The following is a 20862-nucleotide window of genomic DNA, read 5'->3' as shown; positions in this document are numbered from 1 at the left end:
GCTTTTACTTGTTTCTAGGTATCCCAGTACAGAACTTTTTGGCCAGACCTATATTAATGCAGAGGTTTGTGGTGTCACTGTGTAGTAGGAACAGTTTGCCCTCTTGCATGTGCCTTGCTGCAGTGTTATTCTGCAGGGTGGTTATTCTGCTACTGAGCAGATGAGGGGAAAAATTAACTTCTTACTTTGACAATATATAGTTTGTCCGTTTCTCCCTGTAGGAAATTAGTACAACAGCTACAGACCCTATGGAAGGGGAAGGTGATCTTTATTTACAGAATCTCTAAGTATGTCAGTTGTACCCATTTCCATTCATTCTCTCCTAGATTTCATTGACTCACACATAGAATGCACCACAGTGTGTGTGTGTGTGTCTGTGTCTCTGTGTGTCTGTGTGTCTGTGTCTGTGTGTCTGTGTCTGTGTGTGTGTGTTCAAGTGGTCTGGCCAACATAATTTGTGAGTGACATATAGGATAATGGACACCAGCTGGCAAGTCTTCATCATGTCTGTTAGGTTCTTCTTGCTGAAATAGTTTTTGGACATATCTTTTACAGCCTTTAGCAATCATTCTTTGCCTCAAACCCTTATTTACTTCAGTGTCCATACTCTTTAGGCAAGGTCATTATTTGGCTTTCCTTGTTTGGAATATATATATCTTTATGCCTGCAGTCCATTTCCTTGGTGGGCTCATAGGAAAATTGTGTGTGATGTGCTACAACCTCACAGTCTTGCTCCTGCTGTCGGTTTTAGAGGGTGTTCCCCTCACTAACTCTCTGCACTGTGTTTTTATGTAAGTGAAGGCCTTCTGTTCTTGATGTAAGCAACTCTTCCCCCAGTTTTATTGTTACGAACACATGTTCTTCATTCAAATCACAGGCTATCACATGGCTATTCTTTTAAGACTCTTTCTTCTGGTGCTTAATCGCAAATTCCCATTCATATTTCATTTATACCAGTCGTAATATTTCTATTGCAAGTGTCCACATCCAGCCTGTAATACCAGCCAAGTGTCTACCTTAATTTACATTAAACCACTACATCAGATTATATCAAACTTTGTTATATTATCTTGTAGCAGTCTCCAAAGATATTACTACAGCAGTGCAGAATGAGCTATATAGTTCATGTACGTGTGGGTGTAAATCTCCCCCTTTCAGAGACAGGAGATGAGAAATGTGTTATTCTGCATTATAACCCAATGGCACAGAATGATTGATAGTCATTATAAGACATCACTTTTCACTTATTTATTACATGGTTGTCCCAGTTGTACATCACAAAAACAGCCTTTGAGCAAGCAGGGGGCGTCAGAATCTTTTCTGTTCACCGTAAGAACTCTCCTGTGTTGACACCTGTAATATACTTTAATTGTAAATTAAAATAAAAAGTATCACTGATGCAAAAAACAAACATTAGGATGATCTCTGCCCTTTGCTGATGTATCTGCCTGACTTTACAAATGACTTTATATGCAAGGGTTTGTGTCTAACTCTAAAAGACAGAAGTTATGTTTACAAGAAGGCTGGTGCCAGCAGTCACCAAGACCTTTGTGTTGACTTTCCATTAGCCTGAGCTGACATGGTTTCAGCATTGTCAGTGGTCTCTTTTCTCTATCTGAATCTGAAGAGTGTTCACAGTTTTGCTTTCCTTGGAAGTGTGGCCTACACAAATAAGGCCTCAGTAGTGATGGGGTCAAAGGAAGGAACAGTGATACTATCACAACCTGAGGCTCAGGGTGTCAGCTAGAGTGGAGTGTCTGTGTGCCAACGTGGAGAACTCAAGTCAGAATTAAGGGAATTTATTCTTTATTGTTGACTTAATTTTTGCATTTAATAATAAAGGCTTTTAGGCCTTAAGGCAATCTCCTTTCCCTAATTTAACGGAAAGACTGAAGTGGGTATATAGTTTAAGACAATGCAGATTCCCAGTAGCCAATGGAGACAAATAGGTATGTCCCTATCTCTACTGACTGGGGAGAGAATCTGGCCTCTCAACTTAGTCACTGCTTTTAGTCTTGCTGGCACAAGGGGTTTTTTTGTTTAATATAAAGCAAAGCAGAACTTTTGGACCTTCAGTGCTGTCCTTCAGGTTGTTTCCCTTACATATTAGGTACTGATGTAAGTTAATTTCTGTTAGTTCCAAGATCTGCAGGTGACATTGTCCAGCAAGACAGCCTTCCCCTTCCTTTCTTATTTGTCATTCCCCCATAAAAAGTAAAAGGTGTAATGGCAGATAGCTAAAGCATTTTGGAAAGTAGCAAGTTTGCTGTCATTTGAAAGGATGATACTTTTTGCATTAAATGTATGCAATGTTTATTTTACATTCTTATGACAATTTAATCTTCTAGTTTCAGCTGGAAAAGGTTGGTTCTGGATAAGTCTCTGGTGTCTGCATTTGAACCAAAGTGTCATCGTAACATGTTCTCAGCAAAATGGCATTACTTTATTAAACATGAAGACCATTTCCTAATGCATTTAATAATTCTTTTGTTACCACTGAAACAGGTGGTACAAGCTAATGTTACCTAGTTTTGATCATAGAAGTTATACCATGCAATAGTAAGATGAGATGGGAGCCCAATTAATAGTGTAACTCAATTATTCCTTTTGACATGCCATCCACAGGAATACTTTCTTACTTCTTGAATTTCAAGAAGTAGCTATTTTGCGGAGCTTTCTTGTCACAAAACATCACGGGGGATTACAAAACCCTGTAGCTGATTCATCTTATTAATTCAAATAAGACCTATTTCATTACAGTTTTATGATGTCCATCGTTAAAGCTTTTATATTTGCTGCTTGTATCCTAATGATGTGGTTGAAACCAGCATTGCATAAGTAAATGTAGTACAGTATCATTTGTGAGTCATCTGTCACACTAGTGCCTGGCTTGGTTATCAGCTGTCCTTCAGGAGCCCATGGGAAGTGATGGAGTGAACTCCTTCATATCCTGCTGGGCAGATGGCAGCATTACCCGAACTGTCAGTGCTGATACTCATTCAACTGTCGAGACACAAAAGACACAAAAAGGTCACATACACTGCAGGCTTGGAGGTCAGGCCCTGCATGCTGGCTGGGCAGGGAGGGGAGCAAATGTGGCTGTTACAGTATAGTAGTACAGCTACTAAGAGTTCCTTTCTTTTTTGAGGAGAACACTTTATCAGCTCTCTAAACCAGCCTCTCTCACAAGCATTTGAAGTTAGGAAAAGTTTATCACTAGATAGGTGGGTTGTGAGAGCTTGTTTGAGGATGCCCAAGTGTCACAGAAACACTTTCCACTGATAGATTCATCCTGAGGAATCTCTTCCCTTTGCCCCCTTGATAAGGGTACTCTAGATAATTCTAGGAAGTAACAGCTGGTTCCATGCACGTCTGTGTGTCAGTGCAGCTGTAGCCCTCAGTTTAGCTGCCGCTGCTCCCATGTTATCTTTGGGAGATAACACAGATTCATACCCTTTCTGCCACCAGCTCCTACAGGTATATAATTAACTTCTTGCCTATATCAGCAATACATTTATTAGTCTCCTGTCTTGTCCTGCTACTCAGGTCATTGATTAAAATAAAAAGCAAAACTCCTCCTGTCCACTGCTTCAGGGGAGGCATGAATGAGGTTAATGTTAAGCTTTTCAAACAAGGAGCCCTCACGGGGCTGTAGGAGAGATTCTTACTGATTACACCCTTGTATGGCATATAAACTGAATTATAACCTATCCTTAAGAGTGAAGAGTGTCCTGGGAAATTAGATCAATCTGGATTCCAGAAGGGTTTAGGTATATATTTCGTGTCCTCTTTCAAATGGATCAGTAGATCTTTATTTATGCCTGTATTTTTAGACCAGTTTTATTGATTTTATGCCTTTTGCTGTTTCTCTGAGGTTAAGAGGAATGAAACAGGTGCTATTCTGTTGTATATGAAAGTGAACTTCTTTTTTAAATGCTCAATGTATTGCCTTCTTCACTCACTCAGATGCAAATGAATGACACATAAGGAGAGGTCTTCCAAGGTTAGAGGTCTTTGAACTCATTAATATTAGCCATCATTCATTTTTGTGACACTCTTCCCACAATGAATTCAGGATAGCAAAATTGTGATGTTAACACCATACATGAATACAACACTTATAAAGTCCCATCCTTTGGTCGAGGGATGATTTTTAAAGTAGATCAAAAGGCTTAACTCTGTGTTTCACAGTACAGCCTGCACAGGACTGAAGACAGCCCTGGCACAAACAGGATCACTGTGTGGTAGATAACTGCTACTGCTTTACCTAATGCAAGCAAAAATAATGGGGGGTGGAAGTCCCTAGAGCAACTTTCCCTTGGTCAATCTACAGCTTGCTAAAGGATTAAGGAAGGTCATTCTTGTGTTCTCCAGCTATAATCTAAATTATATTCAAGATAAAACCATTGCAACACACTGTGTGAACACATTTGTTATTTGCTTTTTCTTAGTCTGGGAGGAATCCAGAGATATTTGCAGTCTTCAGGAGAAAACCAGCCAGACCAAACCAAACAAAAAAAGCAAACCCAAAAAGTCCACCCCACCGGCTTTTCTGTTGTTTTTAGATCTTGGGGAATACCTTTCCCCAGTTCTTTAAAATGAGTGAAATGTGTTAGAGGCAATTATGAGGCAATTTATTTAATTTCTAGGAAGTATGTACACAATTCTTTAATTTTTAGAAAGTATGTGCATCTTTTTTCTCCACATAAGAATTTTTCGAGATGTTTGAGGAGGGATCAAACAAAGCCACTGTAACCTATAGTCACTTTTGTAAATCTTAGCCATCACTTAGATCTGAGCAATGAATTGGGAATGTAAATATAGCTCTAAATGGTTAAGAAATTTTCTACCTTTCAGACCAAGGAAATAAATAGGCCCTGAGATCTCTATTTGCAAACACTATACTTTATCTTCTTCGACTGTTTCTTTAATTCTTGCTATTCCTGTAAAGTATCTTACTTTACCAAATATGCCATAGGAGTATTGAATTTACATATTCAAAACCAAAATCCCATCTGACACTTGTTTCTGCAAAACCTTAATGTCTTTAGCCCTGAGGCATACTTTCTCAGTGTCGTTTTAATTTGCTACAATTGACAGTTTGAGACTTATTTTCTGAAGTGGTTCTGTATGCACAGAGCATGCCTTCTGTTTCTTGCTGCAGAATGAATACCTTTACGAAGGTGTTGATGCAAGAGTTATAGAATACGAGGACAACAGGCCCCTCCTAGATATGTTCCTGCAGAAGCCAATGGGTTTATTGTCTCTGCTGGATGAGGAAAGTCGATTCCCACAAGCAACAGATCAGACGCTTGTAGGTAAGTATATGGTTCATTTCACAGTTTTGCAGCTTGTCTTCTGTTAGATTTTTGTTTGGCATATACAGCTTGGACTACATGCTAGTTATTTTTAGTGACTCCCCATTTCAGTATCACAGTGTGTTTGAGGGAGACATGCATGCAGGAATGCTTGTGTCCTTGAAGTTCATAGAGAAACATCAGGAGTACAAATGAACCTAAACTGCTGATCCAGGTTTCAAGTTCTCTAGCCTTCAGGAATTTTTTGCTGCAGAGCTTGAAAAGTAAAGATCAAACTGAGTTAAAACTCTAGGTTCACAGACCAAGAACACTGTTTGCAGAGTTGAGTCATGTTCAGCTCTGAGATTTTTGATGAGCAGTATCTGAGCAAGAAGCTTAATACTTTTTAAAAGTAATGACTGCACACATGCTTCAGTGCCTTTCAGCAAATTATGCTTCCTGAGTGTTTTCTATTTACAAATTAAAATTAAAAAACCTAAATTCATTGTAGTTCAGATCCTGGCTATTTCAGTGCTATCGAGTAGTTGCAGTTACTGGTGACTTAGTTATGTCAGTGGTATTTCTGTGCAGATAAATCCTTGTTTAACTCATTTTTGAATGTGCAAAGTGTCAGATTGGAGTTTTTACCAACACCCAATTACAAAACTTAATAACATCCAGTAACAATGCCCATGCTAAATCAATTCTATGAGTCTGTTGTTCTTCTAGCCTCATACTTTTTATGAGGTTAGAAGAACTCTACAGTACTGAAGCCCTCAATCAATCAGTAAATGTTTTCTCACAATTCCTCAAGGAATCCTTAGGAAAGATTACTACATTGTTCCATATATTTAGATCTAAATCTTGGAAAGGCAAGCCCTGGAAGTGTTCAAAACTCATGTGGATGTGTCACCTGGCTTAGTGGTGAACACAGTGGTGCTGGCTTAAAGGTTGGACTCAATGATCTTATACTTCTTTTCCCACCTTACTGATTCTATGATTCTATGATTTTCTGAGGTCACACATTAAAAAATTGATACAAAGTAAGTAACTTGTCCAAGAGGTCCCATATTCTTTATCCAGAGTCTTTTGTTGCAAGACCATTATGGTATCTCTGTCCTTGAAAGCCTCAGTGTCTGTTTTGTGCCTCTGCATTGGCTGAGAAGTCAGGCAATATCCTTGGAGGGATACAGCTTCAGAAGAGAATGATTGTACGGTAACTCTGGTAAAATAAGCTGTGTGTTTCCTTTCAGAAAAATTTGAAGATAATTTGAAGTCAAAATACTTTTGGAGACCCAAAAGAGTAGATCTAACCTTTGGAATTTATCATTATGCAGGAAAGGTAAGACACCTGATGATGTTAGTTGGGGAATGGTAGGGTTGGAAGGAAGTAGAAGAGGTCACCTGGGTTGGTTCTCAGCAATTATCTATTCAGTCCAGACATGGGTATGTTGGCAAGGTCTTACACATCACAACTAAATTAAGAAGCTATTATCCCTCATTAAAAAAAAAAAAATCAATAGCAGTAGTATATTTTTCTTAAATGTCACCAGGTAAATGAACTGACTGTGTTATAGAAGACCCAAAACATAACTGGTGTGTAATGCAACTCAGTGCTCTTCCCCTTAGTTCCTCAAAGTCCTACACCATGCTTGTTCCCACTGTTTCTAACCAGGACCCAGCTCCATTCTTTCTACTACCTCCTACACCCCATCAGCCTTACTTAGTTCTTTACTTTGTCATCATCCAGACAGAGAGTGCAGGCCCTGCTTCCTGCTTCATTCAATGAGCAGCATCGTGCCTTCCTGTACAAAGTGACTTGCTGCACGTGCCATGCAAACACAGGAGGAGCTGCTCTTACACTGCAGCAAGACGACACTGGCCACCTGAACCTTGCCTTGGGAAAGCAGGAGCTCCCATCTCCTTCTGAGCTCTTTTAAAGACTACAAGAGTGAGCACTGATGTCTCTCATAGGAAAGCATGTTGGGTCTTTGCAGTGCTGGAGACAAATACTGCCCATCAGCTGATGGAAGATAACTTACCCCTTAAGTAAGACAGCCAGCAACAAAGAGCCTCTTGTAACTCCTCTGAACCTCATCTCCAGCTGAGTTGCATTTCACCAGCCTAGCATAACTCACTGCAAGGCATGGAAAGCCAGGTCTTCCTGTACCATTCCTGTTACCAGCCACTGAATATGGGGATTACACCAGTTCCCCATCAGTGTTCAACAAGCTCTTTCATTAGGAAGTTTCTTCTGCTGTCTAACTTATGCCTCCATTGCTGTCATATAAATTCATTACCCCTAGTCCAGTTTACTGTGGAACTGGAAAAAAAATTATTTCCTTTTCCTTTACAAGTCTTTTTCATCATTTAAGACTGCTGCAGAGTTATTTTGTGATGGATTTTTCTAAATTAAGCATCCCAGTATCTTCTACCCTTCTTGACAGGTCAAGTTTTCTTTTGAATCCCTTAGATTACCACTGAGATAGAACCCTGAAGTTACATTTTGAGTTACATACACCATTCTTAGAGAGATTTCAATTGCCAATATGTAGTTTGTGATTCTACAAACTTCCTCTACAATTAATACAGAGATCTCTAGGAAGAGTGTTAAGTCCTGGGTCCAGTACAGCACAATATAAATAACACAGAAAGATTGTACAGTCATATGGATAATCCTATGAGATGTGGTTGAAATCAAGTGCATTGTAATTGTGCATTTACATATGTACTGGTGTAAACAAGGACCACAATACACTTGTCCTAGTGATGAATCCACACAAATTAAAACCGCTATTAACATATCTGCATTAGAAAAATGAATGCCTCAAGCTACTTTGGAATGATGGATTTGCTTTCAGTGATCTTCATCATATCTCAGTATTGAAAAGTTAGAACTTCCAGTGATCAAAAGACAGACTGTAAGCAAGAGTGAGCCTGATGGCTGAAAAACTATTTGTGTATCTTGATACATCAAAAGCCCTATTCCAGAAAGCCTGAATTTACAATTACTTTTCAAAACCCAAGAAGACATATAAATGTACTTTTTAAACAGGTTCTATATAATGCAAGTGGATTCCTAGCCAAAAATAGAGATACTCTGCCAGCTGATATTGTGCTGCTACTGCGATCATCTGAAAACAACCTGACGCGACAGCTGGTAACACATCCTCTCACAAAAACAGGTATTGCTGTTGTGGTGATCTTCTTAGCTTTCTTTAGCCATCATGATGACCACTGCTAGGTTTCATATGACCCTTAGTTGATGACATTATACATTTTGTGGCTTAACTTTCCAACCATAGAATCTATACTGAATGGAGCCCCAGCCATCTCAAGCTGCCGGGTCTGGTCAAGTGCCAAGGAAGTGGTAGAGACTTCTTTCAGGCCCCTCTCTTCAGGGTAGGGGATCAAGACAGGGAGTGTAGTTCATCTCTTGAGTTGAGGACTGAACAGGAAGGGTCAGGTAAGTCACTGGCCTGTTTTGGACAGGGCATATATAAATTGCCTCAGTGCAATTTATCTCTAAATGGTAGAGAACAAAGGTTGGGGCTCCTAACATCTGCTGCAAAGAGTGAGAAGACACTCCTCTATTTCCTCAGTCTTAAGAGTCCTTTACAAAAGGTAAATGATGGGGTCCTAGTAGTAAGCTCTTCCTCAAGGAATTCAGAAGTTGAGGTGAAGGAATAAAACTGGCTCCATGGAAATTACTCCTAAATTGCACCTTACTTGAACTATGTCCTTGCAAAATGTCCTACCTTCCACTTCAGGATGATGGGTAAGTCTCCTTGCAACCAGTTTGTTATTGTGTTGTAGTACTCCCTGTGTGATGGCATTGATGCCATACAGTACTTTCTTGTGTAACTACACAGGAGACGTATTTCTAGAAGAACAGAAAAGCTAAATTGGAAGAGCCTAATGGAAATGAAAATGTTATCATAACTTACAGAAGCTGAGGCTTTGGCAAGGCTTCAGTTCTTTACAAAGGGAGCATTGCTAATAGAATGCAAAATTCGGTCTTGAAATTTTATTTTAAGTGAGTGTTCCTGGGAAAGCACAGAGCTCAATGTCCTTGCCTGAACTTTTTGACTCGTTGATATCTGCTAATATACTAAACTATAATTTCCAAAGAGTCAAAGTAAGCATCCAAATGGTTCCAAGAACTGATCCCAAGCCTTAATGTTTTGCAAGATAACTCTGAAGGCTGTTTTAGTCTTCTTGTTAAATATTGTGAAATGCTGCATGTAGCCTTTCAAAACTGACCCAAACCATCCAGCCACAGCCAGCTAAAAGTTAGGTTTCTGATCTATGTTATTAATCTAGAATCAGAGTAATTGTAGAGGTTTACCCAAAGTCCAACCCATCTTGCCTGTCTCAGGTGTTTCTCTTGGGATGGGGAAAACCTCCTCTGAAGGTGTGTCTCTCCACTGAGTACAGCAGGGATCCTCTAGACGCCTCACTTTCAGATAGCTAAAGTTAGCTGTGAGTAATCCTCTCTTTTTTCTTCCCACCTGTGATATTCAGCTGAACCCCAGGGAGGTTTAGCCCTTGATATCATCACACAATACCTGATGCATTACCATGACACATATTTGCAGCTGTTATTCCAGCTCTTGCCCACCTCTTCCTGATAGTAGCTGCGCACAGAGATATAGGCTCTCCCAGTGGAGAGGGAGATCCCAGAGGTGTTATGTTATTAGCTGAAGCAGTGGCAGCATGCAGCAATGGTTAGGGTTTATCAAGACAGAGAGACATGATGGAAAGCTCAGCAGAGTTTTCATTATTCCTTGAAAAGACCAGTGTCTGTGTAAAGCATGCCAACACACCTAGTCCTTCAAAGTCATCATAATGAAGGTATTGCTTGATTTAGAATTCCAAAGTTAGAGCCTTAAGACTTTGTCTGTGCTAGTAAACCAAGAGCCAGTGAACAGCAGCTGACACACTCCCACAGGAGTGCTCATTCTGATTAATGGCTAGAATGCCTCCCTGGGACAGTTTTTGTCCCTAGTAGCTACCAGTCAGCTAGTAGCCTCCCAGGAGTACCCAGCCACACTTCAGAGAAAGGACAGGCCAGTGATGGTTTCCAGAAAGCTCTGTGGGAAGAGACAACCTTATTTTTACCAGGGGGTTGAAAGAGTAGTGGAGTCTAGAGTTTAGGTGTATAATCTTGAGTCATGCCATGTCACTTTTCCTCAGGGCCAGACAAGGGTGCTAGCCCTTTTTTTTTAAACTAATATGTAGCACTAGAACTAGAATAGTACAATAACATTCTTAGGGTAAAACCACATGGATGCTCTAAGATATATCTTTCTTACCTTCTACAGCAGTCAGTTTATTTTTTTATCTAGTAGATGACATATGAGCTGAAGGAGAAAAAATCATCCTGTTCCGTATTCATGCAACTTCTTCAGAGCTCATTCCATCCCAAGGGTTAAAGGTTAAAGGGGAAACGAGGACATGCTCTGAAAAAAGTCAATGACCTTTATAATCATATGGTTGCACTCGGGCATGAATAAGGTGTTTCAGCATCGCTTTTAGTTTAGATGAGATGTAAGCACTTTGGTAGGTTGCTTTCTTTCATCTTCCCATAGGTAACCTGGCACACACCAAAAGCAAAACTACAATCAGTTACCAAATGTGGACCTCCCAAAAATCAATCAGTCATACAAAGGTAAGAAAACTATTTTGTGATTCTGCATTGAAGCCTAATTTAAACTAGAAAGGCAGTAGTTGTTTTGGTGTTGAAAGTAAGCAAGTAACCCCTTCCTTGGTTTTTCTCCCTCTCCTATTTTCTTTTCTATTTAGCTGGATATCTTTGTGTTGTGCAATTCATATTCCTTCCGTGAGGTAAAAAACTAACATTTCCCTTCTTTCTGGCTATAGTTCTATAACAACTTCAGGGGGAAAAAAATACAATTTCCTAGCTGTGTTGTAGCAAAAAGAGAAATTTAAATATTGGTGTGGAGTATAGCCACATTCCTTAGAGAACTAGCAAATTAAGAGTGATGATGAAATAATAGATAGGACCTCAGACATCGTCCGGTTATTTGTGGCAGTTATTAGATTCTCTGTTATCAACTTGTGCCCTTTGTGTGTGTGAATGTTTGTGTAGCAAAGTATTGGTGTAATTGATTTGTGCTAGTGATCATGGTGTAATTTGTGCTGTTTAGAATACTTTTTAAATTATTTATCTTCTCTGAGGGGTGCTTTCTTGGGGCATTGGAAAGGGCACTACAGGCTAACTAGAGATCAAAAGTGTAATTTTTTTTCTTCATCTTTATAGAATGAAGCAGGAGATACTGGACATCATCCAAGAGAGACAACCAGCATGAAAACACAGACAGTCGCTTCTTATTTTAGAGTAAGATATCAGATCTTCTAATAAATATTTCTAGAGTACAATAAATGTTTATTCTTTTACTTTTTGAAATGCACCTGTTGAGTTAGAGTCATTAGTGATCCATTTGGAATTTGTGAACTGCATATATGGTGCAGCAGTCTGTGCAGTTCAAATATCTTGAGGAGATTGTGATGTTTCATGTTTAACTGTACTTGATTACACAGCCACATTGCTGTCATGATGATGTATGACGATCAATATTAATCTTTCACTTGCTTGTTTTTCCACCAAGGAAGATAAAGGGAGATTGGACATTTGTGGTATATACAGCATTTCTTTAAAGGTTTAAGAAAGAGGGAAAAGTTAATTGGAAGCAGAAGCTCCAGAGAAAGTTCTTGATGGTCACTGCAAAGAGACTGCCCAGAGTTTATGTTTGTGGCTCCTTCAGCAGTGCTCTGGACTTTCCCAAGCACTGGCTGTGCTGCTGGTCCTAAAATAGAAAATAGCAGGGAAGAGCATCCTTTCCTCTGAAGTGGTGCACAGAGTTGGTTCTGGTCTGAATATCCAGCTGTTGTTTAGTCATCTCTCCCAGCAAACCATAAAGTGGCTGAGGGGATGTTCATGATGGATTGGACACCCAACTCAAAGGAATACCAAGTAAGTTTGCTGATGACACTAAATTGGGAGGAGCTGTCGACTCCCTTGAGGGCAGAGGCCCTGCAGAGAGACCTCAACAATTCAGAGGTCTGGGCAGTCACCAACCATATGAATTTTGACAAGGGCAAGTGCTGCATTCTGCACCCAGGGTGGGGCAACCCTGGTTGTGTGCACAGACTGGGGAATGAGAGGCTGGAGAGCAGTGCCAGGGAAATGGACCTGGGGGTCCTGGTCCATGGCAGGTTGAACATGAGCCAGCAGTGCCCTGGCAGCCAGGAGGGCCAAGCGTGTCCTGGGGGGCATCAGGCACAGCATCACCAGCCGGGCAAGGGAGGGGATTGTCCCATTCTGCTCTGCACTGGGGCAGCCTCACCTCGAGTCCTGGGGGCAATTCTGGGTGGCACAGTATAAGAAAAATATTAAACTATTAGAGAGCTTCCGAAGGAGGATCATGAGGATGGTGAAGGAGCAGGAGCTGTATGGGGAGAGGCTGAGGTGACTTGGTCTGTTCAGTCTGGAGAAGAAGAGACTGAGGGGAGACCTCATTGTAACCTTCAACCACTTCACTAGGGGAAGCAGAGGGCAGGTACTGATCTCTTCACTCTCGTGACCAGTAACAGAACACGAGGAAAAGGCATGAAGCTGAGCGAAGGGAGGCTTAAGTTGGATATATGGAAAAAGTTCTTCCCCCAGAGGGTGGTTGGGCACTGGAACAGGCTCCCCAGGGAAGTGGCCACAGCACCAAATCTGACAGAGTTCCAGAAGCATTTGGACAGTACTCTCAGGCACATGGTGTGATCCTTGGGGTGTCCTGCCCAGGGCCAGGAGTTGGACTTGATGATCCTGATGGGTTCCTTCCATCTCAGTATATTCTATGATTTTATGACCCATAAGAGTTCATTTACATCTATGTCAGAACAATAAGGAGCCAGATCTCTCTTTTGTAGATACAATTGCACACCTTTGTGGGCTGTGACGGATAATTTCAGTTTAGGTATCATGGTGGTCCAAAACTACATACTGGTCAAATATTCTAGATGGAAAAAAATAGTGACTCTCATTCAAATTAATGTCTATGATTCAGTGCATTATCAGCACTTCTAGCATCAGAGGCTGCAAATGAGTTAATTATGTTTACACTTTTCTGATACTATTTTCTGTAGTGGAAATCCTTGCTTAGATCATGATAGCTAATTCTCTTAAATGAAAATTCAGCTTCAGCCCCATTGATTTACTCATACACAGAAATCTATGGGTAACTGAGAAAAGCATATGCCACCTCAGACTGCATGGAAAAAAAGATATCCATTAGCATGTCCTATTTGTGTTCAGTTGGCACACTAGTGATGGAGCTAATTAAGCACTTTGTTGCATGGTGCAGCTTCTGCCCAGAATGGAATTGCACATTTTAATAGGAGACATATGGCTCTTGACGTCCTACACTGGTTTCATGTAACCAACCTACTGCTGAGTTGCATTATCTCCTGGCTGCCTCTTTCTGTTGAGTCAGGTTGAATCTTGAGGAATGAGCCTGTTCATTTGTGTTTTAATAAGATCCTCCCATGAGGCAATTTTTCAAAACACCAGTCAAGGTTGTTTACAGTCAGATTCCCCTCAGCTGGCATGGGGAGCTACAATCTGCATCCCCTCCACTAGCCTGGTACCCTGTGAGGTGGGAAAAATGCAATTTTGGAATTGTGATCTTGTGTACTTCTAGTTTTGCTCTCCTAAAAAGAGAGGAGACTCTCCCCTCTTGGCAGGGCAGTTATAGTATCACCATCAGTCTATACACTCAACAGGACATGCCAAGATCAGAGCAGTTCAACCAGCCCTTCTTCTAGGGTAGCCTTAGTTTCCTCCAGTCTAATGAAGGAATTGAAATATTTACTGGCTTGCTGCTCTTCCCCTTCCCATCCGTAGATGGATGATTTACTCTCTGGGTGAACAACAATAAAAAGAAATGGGCTGTAATTACCTAAAAAAGCTCCAAGATAAGCAAATAAATGTAACGAGTGTAAGTGTTCTGTCCTATGTTGGACATGATGGAAACCTGTGAGAATGTCCTGGATGAAATTTGGTACATTTATTTGGAATCAGTGTTTCTCTCAATAGTACACATTAGTAGCTTAGAGATCTCATAAAAGCTAGAATTGGTTTTGGGTCATTTACTTCATCTACTCTTAAAGTACCAGCTTAATGAAATGTAAATGGTTTTGGACATGATTCTGATCATATGAAATAAAATTTCAACTACACATGGACCTATATACAAGTTTCATAAGTATCCTGGTGACAGATCTCTTGTTACTTTTTTGCAGTATTCTCTGATGGATTTGTTATCCAAAATGGTTGTTGGCCAGCCTCATTTTGTCAGATGCATCAAGCCAAACAACGACCGGCAGGCAAACAAGTTTGACAAAGAGAAAGTGTTGGTTCAGCTGCGTTACACGGGAATTCTGGAGACAGCAAGGATTCGAAGACAGGGTTATTCGCACCGTATACTCTTCGCTAACTTCATAAAACGGTAACATCAATGTGAAGAAGCTCTTTTCTCTCCTATGACTGCTGTCCAGTGCTTGTTAAGCACCAGCAGTGTTTTTGGCATGGTCTTTGAAGAAAAATACAAATGCGTTTCCTGTGACAAAGAAGGTTATAGACTGGATTAGCATTGAGTAGTTCAGGCACAAGATTAGTGACCAGTTTTCAATGGATAGGGAAAGATGATGCATCTCAGGATGATTTTTCAGGCTCCCTGAGCATTTGGGTAAAAATTCACTTGCTTATGCTCTGCAAGTTTCTTTAAAGACTTGAGTTTTAGAAATGTAATACTTCAAATTAAAGTCAAGAATTTGGAACCACAGCATCCAAGGAACACCACAGTTTTTCTAACTCCCAACCTTCAGCACTGTGCAGCATCTGCTTGCAGCATCAGGGTAGATGATAATTTGGGATTCCTAGTCTAGGGCTGAAAAGTTCATTGAGTGCATAGTGTTGTTTAAAATGTTATTCCTAAGTGTTAGTCACTTATTAAGAAGCACAGTAATGAATTCAGTGTGGTTTTACAGTTCCTTTACCTACCTTCCTCTTCCATGCCAAAAATCTGTACTTCTCTCTTACAAATAAAGACCCTGAGTATTTGCCTCAATCAGAACAGAGATGTGTGGAATGGAGATCAAAACTGGGGAGAAGCAAGCACCATCTATTCAGACAGAAGTACTTAAAAGTAATAGTGCACTAGAAACAGAGAGCTAGCAGCAGAGTGCTGCAGGTGCATGACATGAGAGGGAAACAGCAGAGGGATGGTTTTATAGCACTGTTTCTGGAAAAAATAATCCTAGGACTGTTGCTGTTTTGGAAGAGTGCAGCATGGGAAAAGATAGTTATCACCACAAGATGTGCTGTAGCTTTTGGTGACAGCTTTTTATAAAAAACCCTCAAACTTAAATGTTCAGGTAAAAGAGATAAAAGCAGTGAACATAATAGGGTAGCTCTCGAGAGGTCATGCCCCTGATTGCAGTGAGGCTGTGCAGATCTCTGGCACTGAGGACATGGCCCTCAAGTGAAAAGGGATTTTTATTTAAATATCTGTCTTATTTTGAGGTTGGGGTTTTTTAATAGTTGAGAGTTACAGGTAGACCTGAGATAATGGCAACATTATTTTGTTATAGTAAAAATAAGCCAATTCACTGTGTTTTGCAAAAAGAAAAAAAAAAGGCACTGTAGGTGATAATGGAGAAATCAACATTGTCTCTTTTTTTATTATTCCATGAGTAAACTGTTACCATCATTTAAAGCTGGTAAACCCAGGCTTTGTGTTTAAAGGCTGAATAACAAGAAAAAAAGCAGAATGTACTGTCAGGAAGTACACATAATTAATGTAATTTTCTTAAATTAAAAAACCCAAGATAGATATGGTTCATTTAGTTATAGAGCATTTTGAAAAGTCCTGGAACAAACAAGAACTTTTCTATCCAGCAGCTGAGCTGGTGTATTACAGGTAATTTTTATGAGTGAGCATTGTGATCTCTTTTCCTAGTCAGAATTAATTCTGAGTAATGAGTTTGCCAGATAAAACGCTTACAGATGATATGTCACAATGGTATTTACATGTTCAAAAGGATCTGCAAAGCTGATTCCAAAGAGGGAACAAGAGCTGGGATGCATCTCAGATCATATTAAGTATCTCAAAGGTAGATGGTCTAGCGCATGACATAAGATAGGAAGTTTTCATTACATTTCTAAGTATAAAATAATATAACTTAGGCAGAAAAGCTTTTAAAATATTTTTATTTTATTTCATTTTTATATTGCTGCTGAAATCAGTTTCACAGAATGTAGAGAGCAGGAAGGGAACGGTGCACTACTCCACTTGGGTTGAAGTAGACTCTTTTTAAAAACCTTCTGGTGTTGATACGGAATTAAAAAACCTGCCAGGATGTGCAATATGTCACTCATCCACTTTTGATTGAGTTTCTCAGTACTGTGTATAAATGACTGCACTTCCTTTCATGCTGTTTTGGTTTTTTCAGTGCTATGTTTTCTTTCATGCAACTGTTTTTATTATTTAAAAGAACGGTTTGAATGTATTTGCATGTATTATCCTCCATTAATCAAATAAAGAATCATGCATTTGTCTTTAGGTATTACCTCATCTGTTACAAAACAAATGATGATCCTCCAGTCAGCCCGGAAACCTGTGCTGCCATCTTGGAAAAAGCCCACCTTGACAACTGGGTTCTTGGAAAAACTAAAGTAATTTTTTAATATGCTGTATCTTCATCATTGCAGTATACCATTGTTAACATATTGAACAATTTGTTTTCTCACCCATTTGGTTGGAGTAGCTCTTCGTCTCTACTTTTTTTAAAAAGCAGACTCCTTAATATACACCAGGAATGTGTTGGCAACCCTTATGCTGGACTCATTTTTCGGGACTTATGTGAGTTTCGTGCTTGATAAAAGCAATTTAGTAAATAAACAATGGTTTAGGTTTAAAATTGGAAAGTGGAGAAATCGAAGGTTCCAGATTTGGATCACGTTTATGTAAAGTACATTAGATTTGTGAGGTAAACTGACAGCCTTGTAGTTTTGAAAACAGATTTATAGTTACAGACTGAAGGTCTGCACTGGAACTTTAAAAGGTCTTCCCATAAAAACATTACTAAGCAGGGACTGACTAAAGATACTGAAGAGAAGAGTAAGGTAAACTAATATCCCAAACAATGAAAATGCTATCTCTAAGAATGATCCTTTAGGTACTACAGCTGAAGGGTCTGTTCATCATTTGAAATCATCTTGTAACTCTTGTTGATATTACATGGATTGAGTAAATAAAGGGCCTGGGGGAGTAACTATGCCAGTTTCTCTTTTTAAGGTATTCCTCAAGTACTATCATGTGGAGCAGCTCAATTTAATGCGGAAGGAGACAGTTGACATGATTATTTTGATTCAAGCTTATGTCAGAGGGTGGCTGGGTTCCAGAAGATACAAAAAGATAAAGGAACAAAGGGAACAAAGTGCTATTAAAATACAGTCAGGTAATAGCTTTAAAATATTTAACATTTTGCTTAAAGCTAGTGCATGTGTACAGTTGATAGATTAATGTGCATGCTGGATGTGGATTTTGCTCTTTTCCTGATGTTACATTTGACAAAATATCTTATACTTGGTCATATCTTTTCTCATGAAGAGAAATTTCTTCTAACCAGGTTATGACAATCTCTTTACTGAAATTAAATTTATCAATGTTACATTTTAAAGGCAATTTTAAGAATGGAAGGGTGTGATTGCACAGATGATAGTCTTGTTAATAATATTCTGGCATGCACTTACAAGGTTGTATAATGTAATAATGAAAATAAAATATATTAACTGTCCTAGATAATAAGGCAAATTACCCTCTTGATGGAGGCATCAACTGAATTTTTTAATACTTTCAAACATCATCTTATTTTACATTCTGATTATCTTGTGTTTTGTATTCATTTAATTCATAATAACTTTACTCACCAGAAAATGCGGTTTTTATGTAGATTTACTACTGGTGCTCGTTTGCCATGTTTTTTGAAAGATAAAGCCTGCAAAATATTTATGAATATTTTAATAGAGGTCTGTAATTCCAGATTTTTTTAGTTCTTTTTCGGACCTAGTGGATTACCTAATTTTTAACATCTCTTTTCAGCTTACAGGGGGTTTGTTGCTCGTAAAGAATACAAAAATGCAAAACATAATAAAAAAGTGGAAGAATATATTACCAAATTTCAAGCAAGTAAGAATTGTTTTCTTTCTTGGCTTTTAATGTGCTATCCATTCACAATATATTGGCTCAGATTCTGGCTACACTGATTGACCATGCTCATTTGCATGTTCTGAGGTATAATTTGTCTATTATGTGTCTATATAGAGTGGTTGTATATATATGGGGTCACTGTACCTCAGAGTGGTTTAGGGCACTTTCCACTGCTGTGCAGTGGGATGCTCAAATGCCATAGCAAACCTTGTCACTCCTAGTCTGAGATATTGAAGTACTACAGCTACCCAGCTATGGGTATTGTTGGAACCCACACAGCACTGCCTGCGTATCGTGTGTGTATGTGTGCTGCTCGATCAGGAATAGGGTTTGTTATGTGTCAGTAATGGTTATATTTGGGAAGACTGCAAGCTGTAATTTTATTCATGTCTCTTTTCTTTTTTGCCATCACTTTGTTTCTCTTATGCAGCCATAATGACCCTGGGCCCAGGTGTTGCTATGCGACATCCCTTTTTTCTCCCTGTACTTTGGTCTCCCCTGTCCCTGCAGAGACATCCCCAAGCTAGACGTAGTCTAGGCAGCTCTGAAATCAGGAGCAGAACAGCTGGAGAGACACGGGATCGAAGGCCAGGTTGGATGGGGCTATGAGCAACTTCTGCCCATGGCAGGGGGGGGTTGGACCTAGATGATCTTTAGGATCCCTTCCAACCCAAACCATTCAGTGATTTTATAATTCTATAAAAACAGCTGGCACAAATCTGCACAGCATTTCTAGTAATTACAAAGGTGACAACCCAAATATAAGCTAGTGTTGCCAGTACCCAGGCTATCTAGATTTAAATGACCTCAGATACGCCTTCATGAGTATGTACCACCACCAGTGTTGCTTTTAATCATTGTCAGATGCATCTGTTATTTGCACTGGGCCAGTGTGTACTGAAGATCACTTCACTGCAGTTGGTGGAACTTCATTAGTGTAGAAAACAATCTAAAACCAGCATAAAATCCAGTGATGTGCCAAAAATTGTTACGCATCTGAACATTTTCAATTATATTAGGATATATTAGGATATACATTTGCAAATGCAAAAGTATAAATTTACCACTTCACTCTGTTAATGTCCTGAATGTTTCTTTTTGTCCACCTTCTCTGTCATGTCTGCAGTTTCATTTCAACTTTCTCAGTGCAAAAGTAGCCAAAACTAAAATAAAGTCCATTTTTACTTAGCTCTCTCCATTTCCCCCCACATTTATTTCTAAAGCAATACAGAACTGCTCTTCCAGTTTAAAAAAAAAGCTTAGACAGCTACTATCTCATAACAAACTTCTCAGAAAACCTCAAAGGTGAACCAGAATAGTCTAAAAAGACCAGATGCAGCTTATATTGGCATGTCCATTGACCACATAATTTGATTTGTTTCAAAATAACTCCTGTTGACTTGCTTTTATATGAAAATGGGAAGAGAATTGGCTCAGAAATCCAAGAAACTCCAGAAGTGTTCCAAGTGCTTTACAATTTCCACTTTTCTAAGACCCTGTCAGACTGCAATATAAAATCTAATTGTACTACTTCCAAAAAGTATTTGTGTTTCTTTATCCTATATCCAGTTATCAAGGTGTAATTTATGCCCATTTTATATGGTGCTTCTTACACTGGGATGAAAGCACCTAGTGGAGCCCCACCTGGCCTAAGTTATGAGTGGGGAATGCTAAAGCACATAACACTAAGTTATATGAATGTGTTGGAACAGACTGCTTATGCTCCCTTCAAGTGAGCTTGACCTTTTCTCTGTGATGCAAAATACTCTCAGCAGAGTTGAAGAAAGAGTCCCATATCTACCATGTCCATAGGGTGTTTAAATCACCTGAATCCACTATCCCCATACTCTTGCTATTGCATTTGGAATTAGAGTTCAACAGAAATATTTTGACAAAGCACTATGTTCTTTTTATTTTGCCAGGGATTAGCAGATTTGTGCTGAATCCCTGGAATTGCAGATTTGTCCAAATCACAGCACTGTGGAGACTGTGACAGTTCCATTAAGAAATTATTTGCAAGTTCAAAATTTTTTGAAACAACATTCTGAACACAATTTAGTTTCTGATTAAGACACTTCAGTGTAGATGTCTAAATGTGATCTAGGTGTCTAAACTGCTAAATAGTCCGTAGAGCCTAGGGTTTGATTAATTTTATTCAAAATCAGCAAATGCTCAGCTCATTTGCCCTCATACTGGTATCTAGTGTCATTCAAGGTGCCCTGGTTATCTTGTCTGGCCTCCAGCTTTCTTTCACGTGATATACCCAACTTTTCCTCTCC

The 20862-nt window shown here is 39.4% G+C and overlaps 1 protein-coding gene across 1 annotated transcript in view; it reads left to right on the top strand.

Annotated features, from left to right (window-relative positions):
* Nucleotides 1–20862, top strand: part of MYO3A (myosin IIIA) — a 117018-nt gene that overhangs the window by 75424 nt on the left and 20732 nt on the right. Inside the window, 11 exon segments of the mRNA XM_032100904.1 lie at nucleotides 5165–5318; nucleotides 6551–6639; nucleotides 8353–8482; nucleotides 8603–8635; nucleotides 8638–8763; nucleotides 10889–10968; nucleotides 11581–11658; nucleotides 14613–14818; nucleotides 16935–17046; nucleotides 17669–17831; nucleotides 18476–18562. Of these exon segments, the coding sequence (XP_031956795.1) occupies nucleotides 5165–5318; nucleotides 6551–6639; nucleotides 8353–8482; nucleotides 8603–8635; nucleotides 8638–8763; nucleotides 10889–10968; nucleotides 11581–11658; nucleotides 14613–14818; nucleotides 16935–17046; nucleotides 17669–17831; nucleotides 18476–18562 (1258 nt within the window).

This window comes from Corvus moneduloides, chromosome 1 (assembly GCF_009650955.1).
Source record: "Corvus moneduloides isolate bCorMon1 chromosome 1, bCorMon1.pri, whole genome shotgun sequence".
Lineage (NCBI taxonomy): Eukaryota > Metazoa > Chordata > Aves > Passeriformes > Corvidae > Corvus > Corvus moneduloides.
The sequence above is the reverse complement of the archived record's forward strand: the minus strand, read 5'-3'. Positions and strand labels throughout refer to the sequence as shown.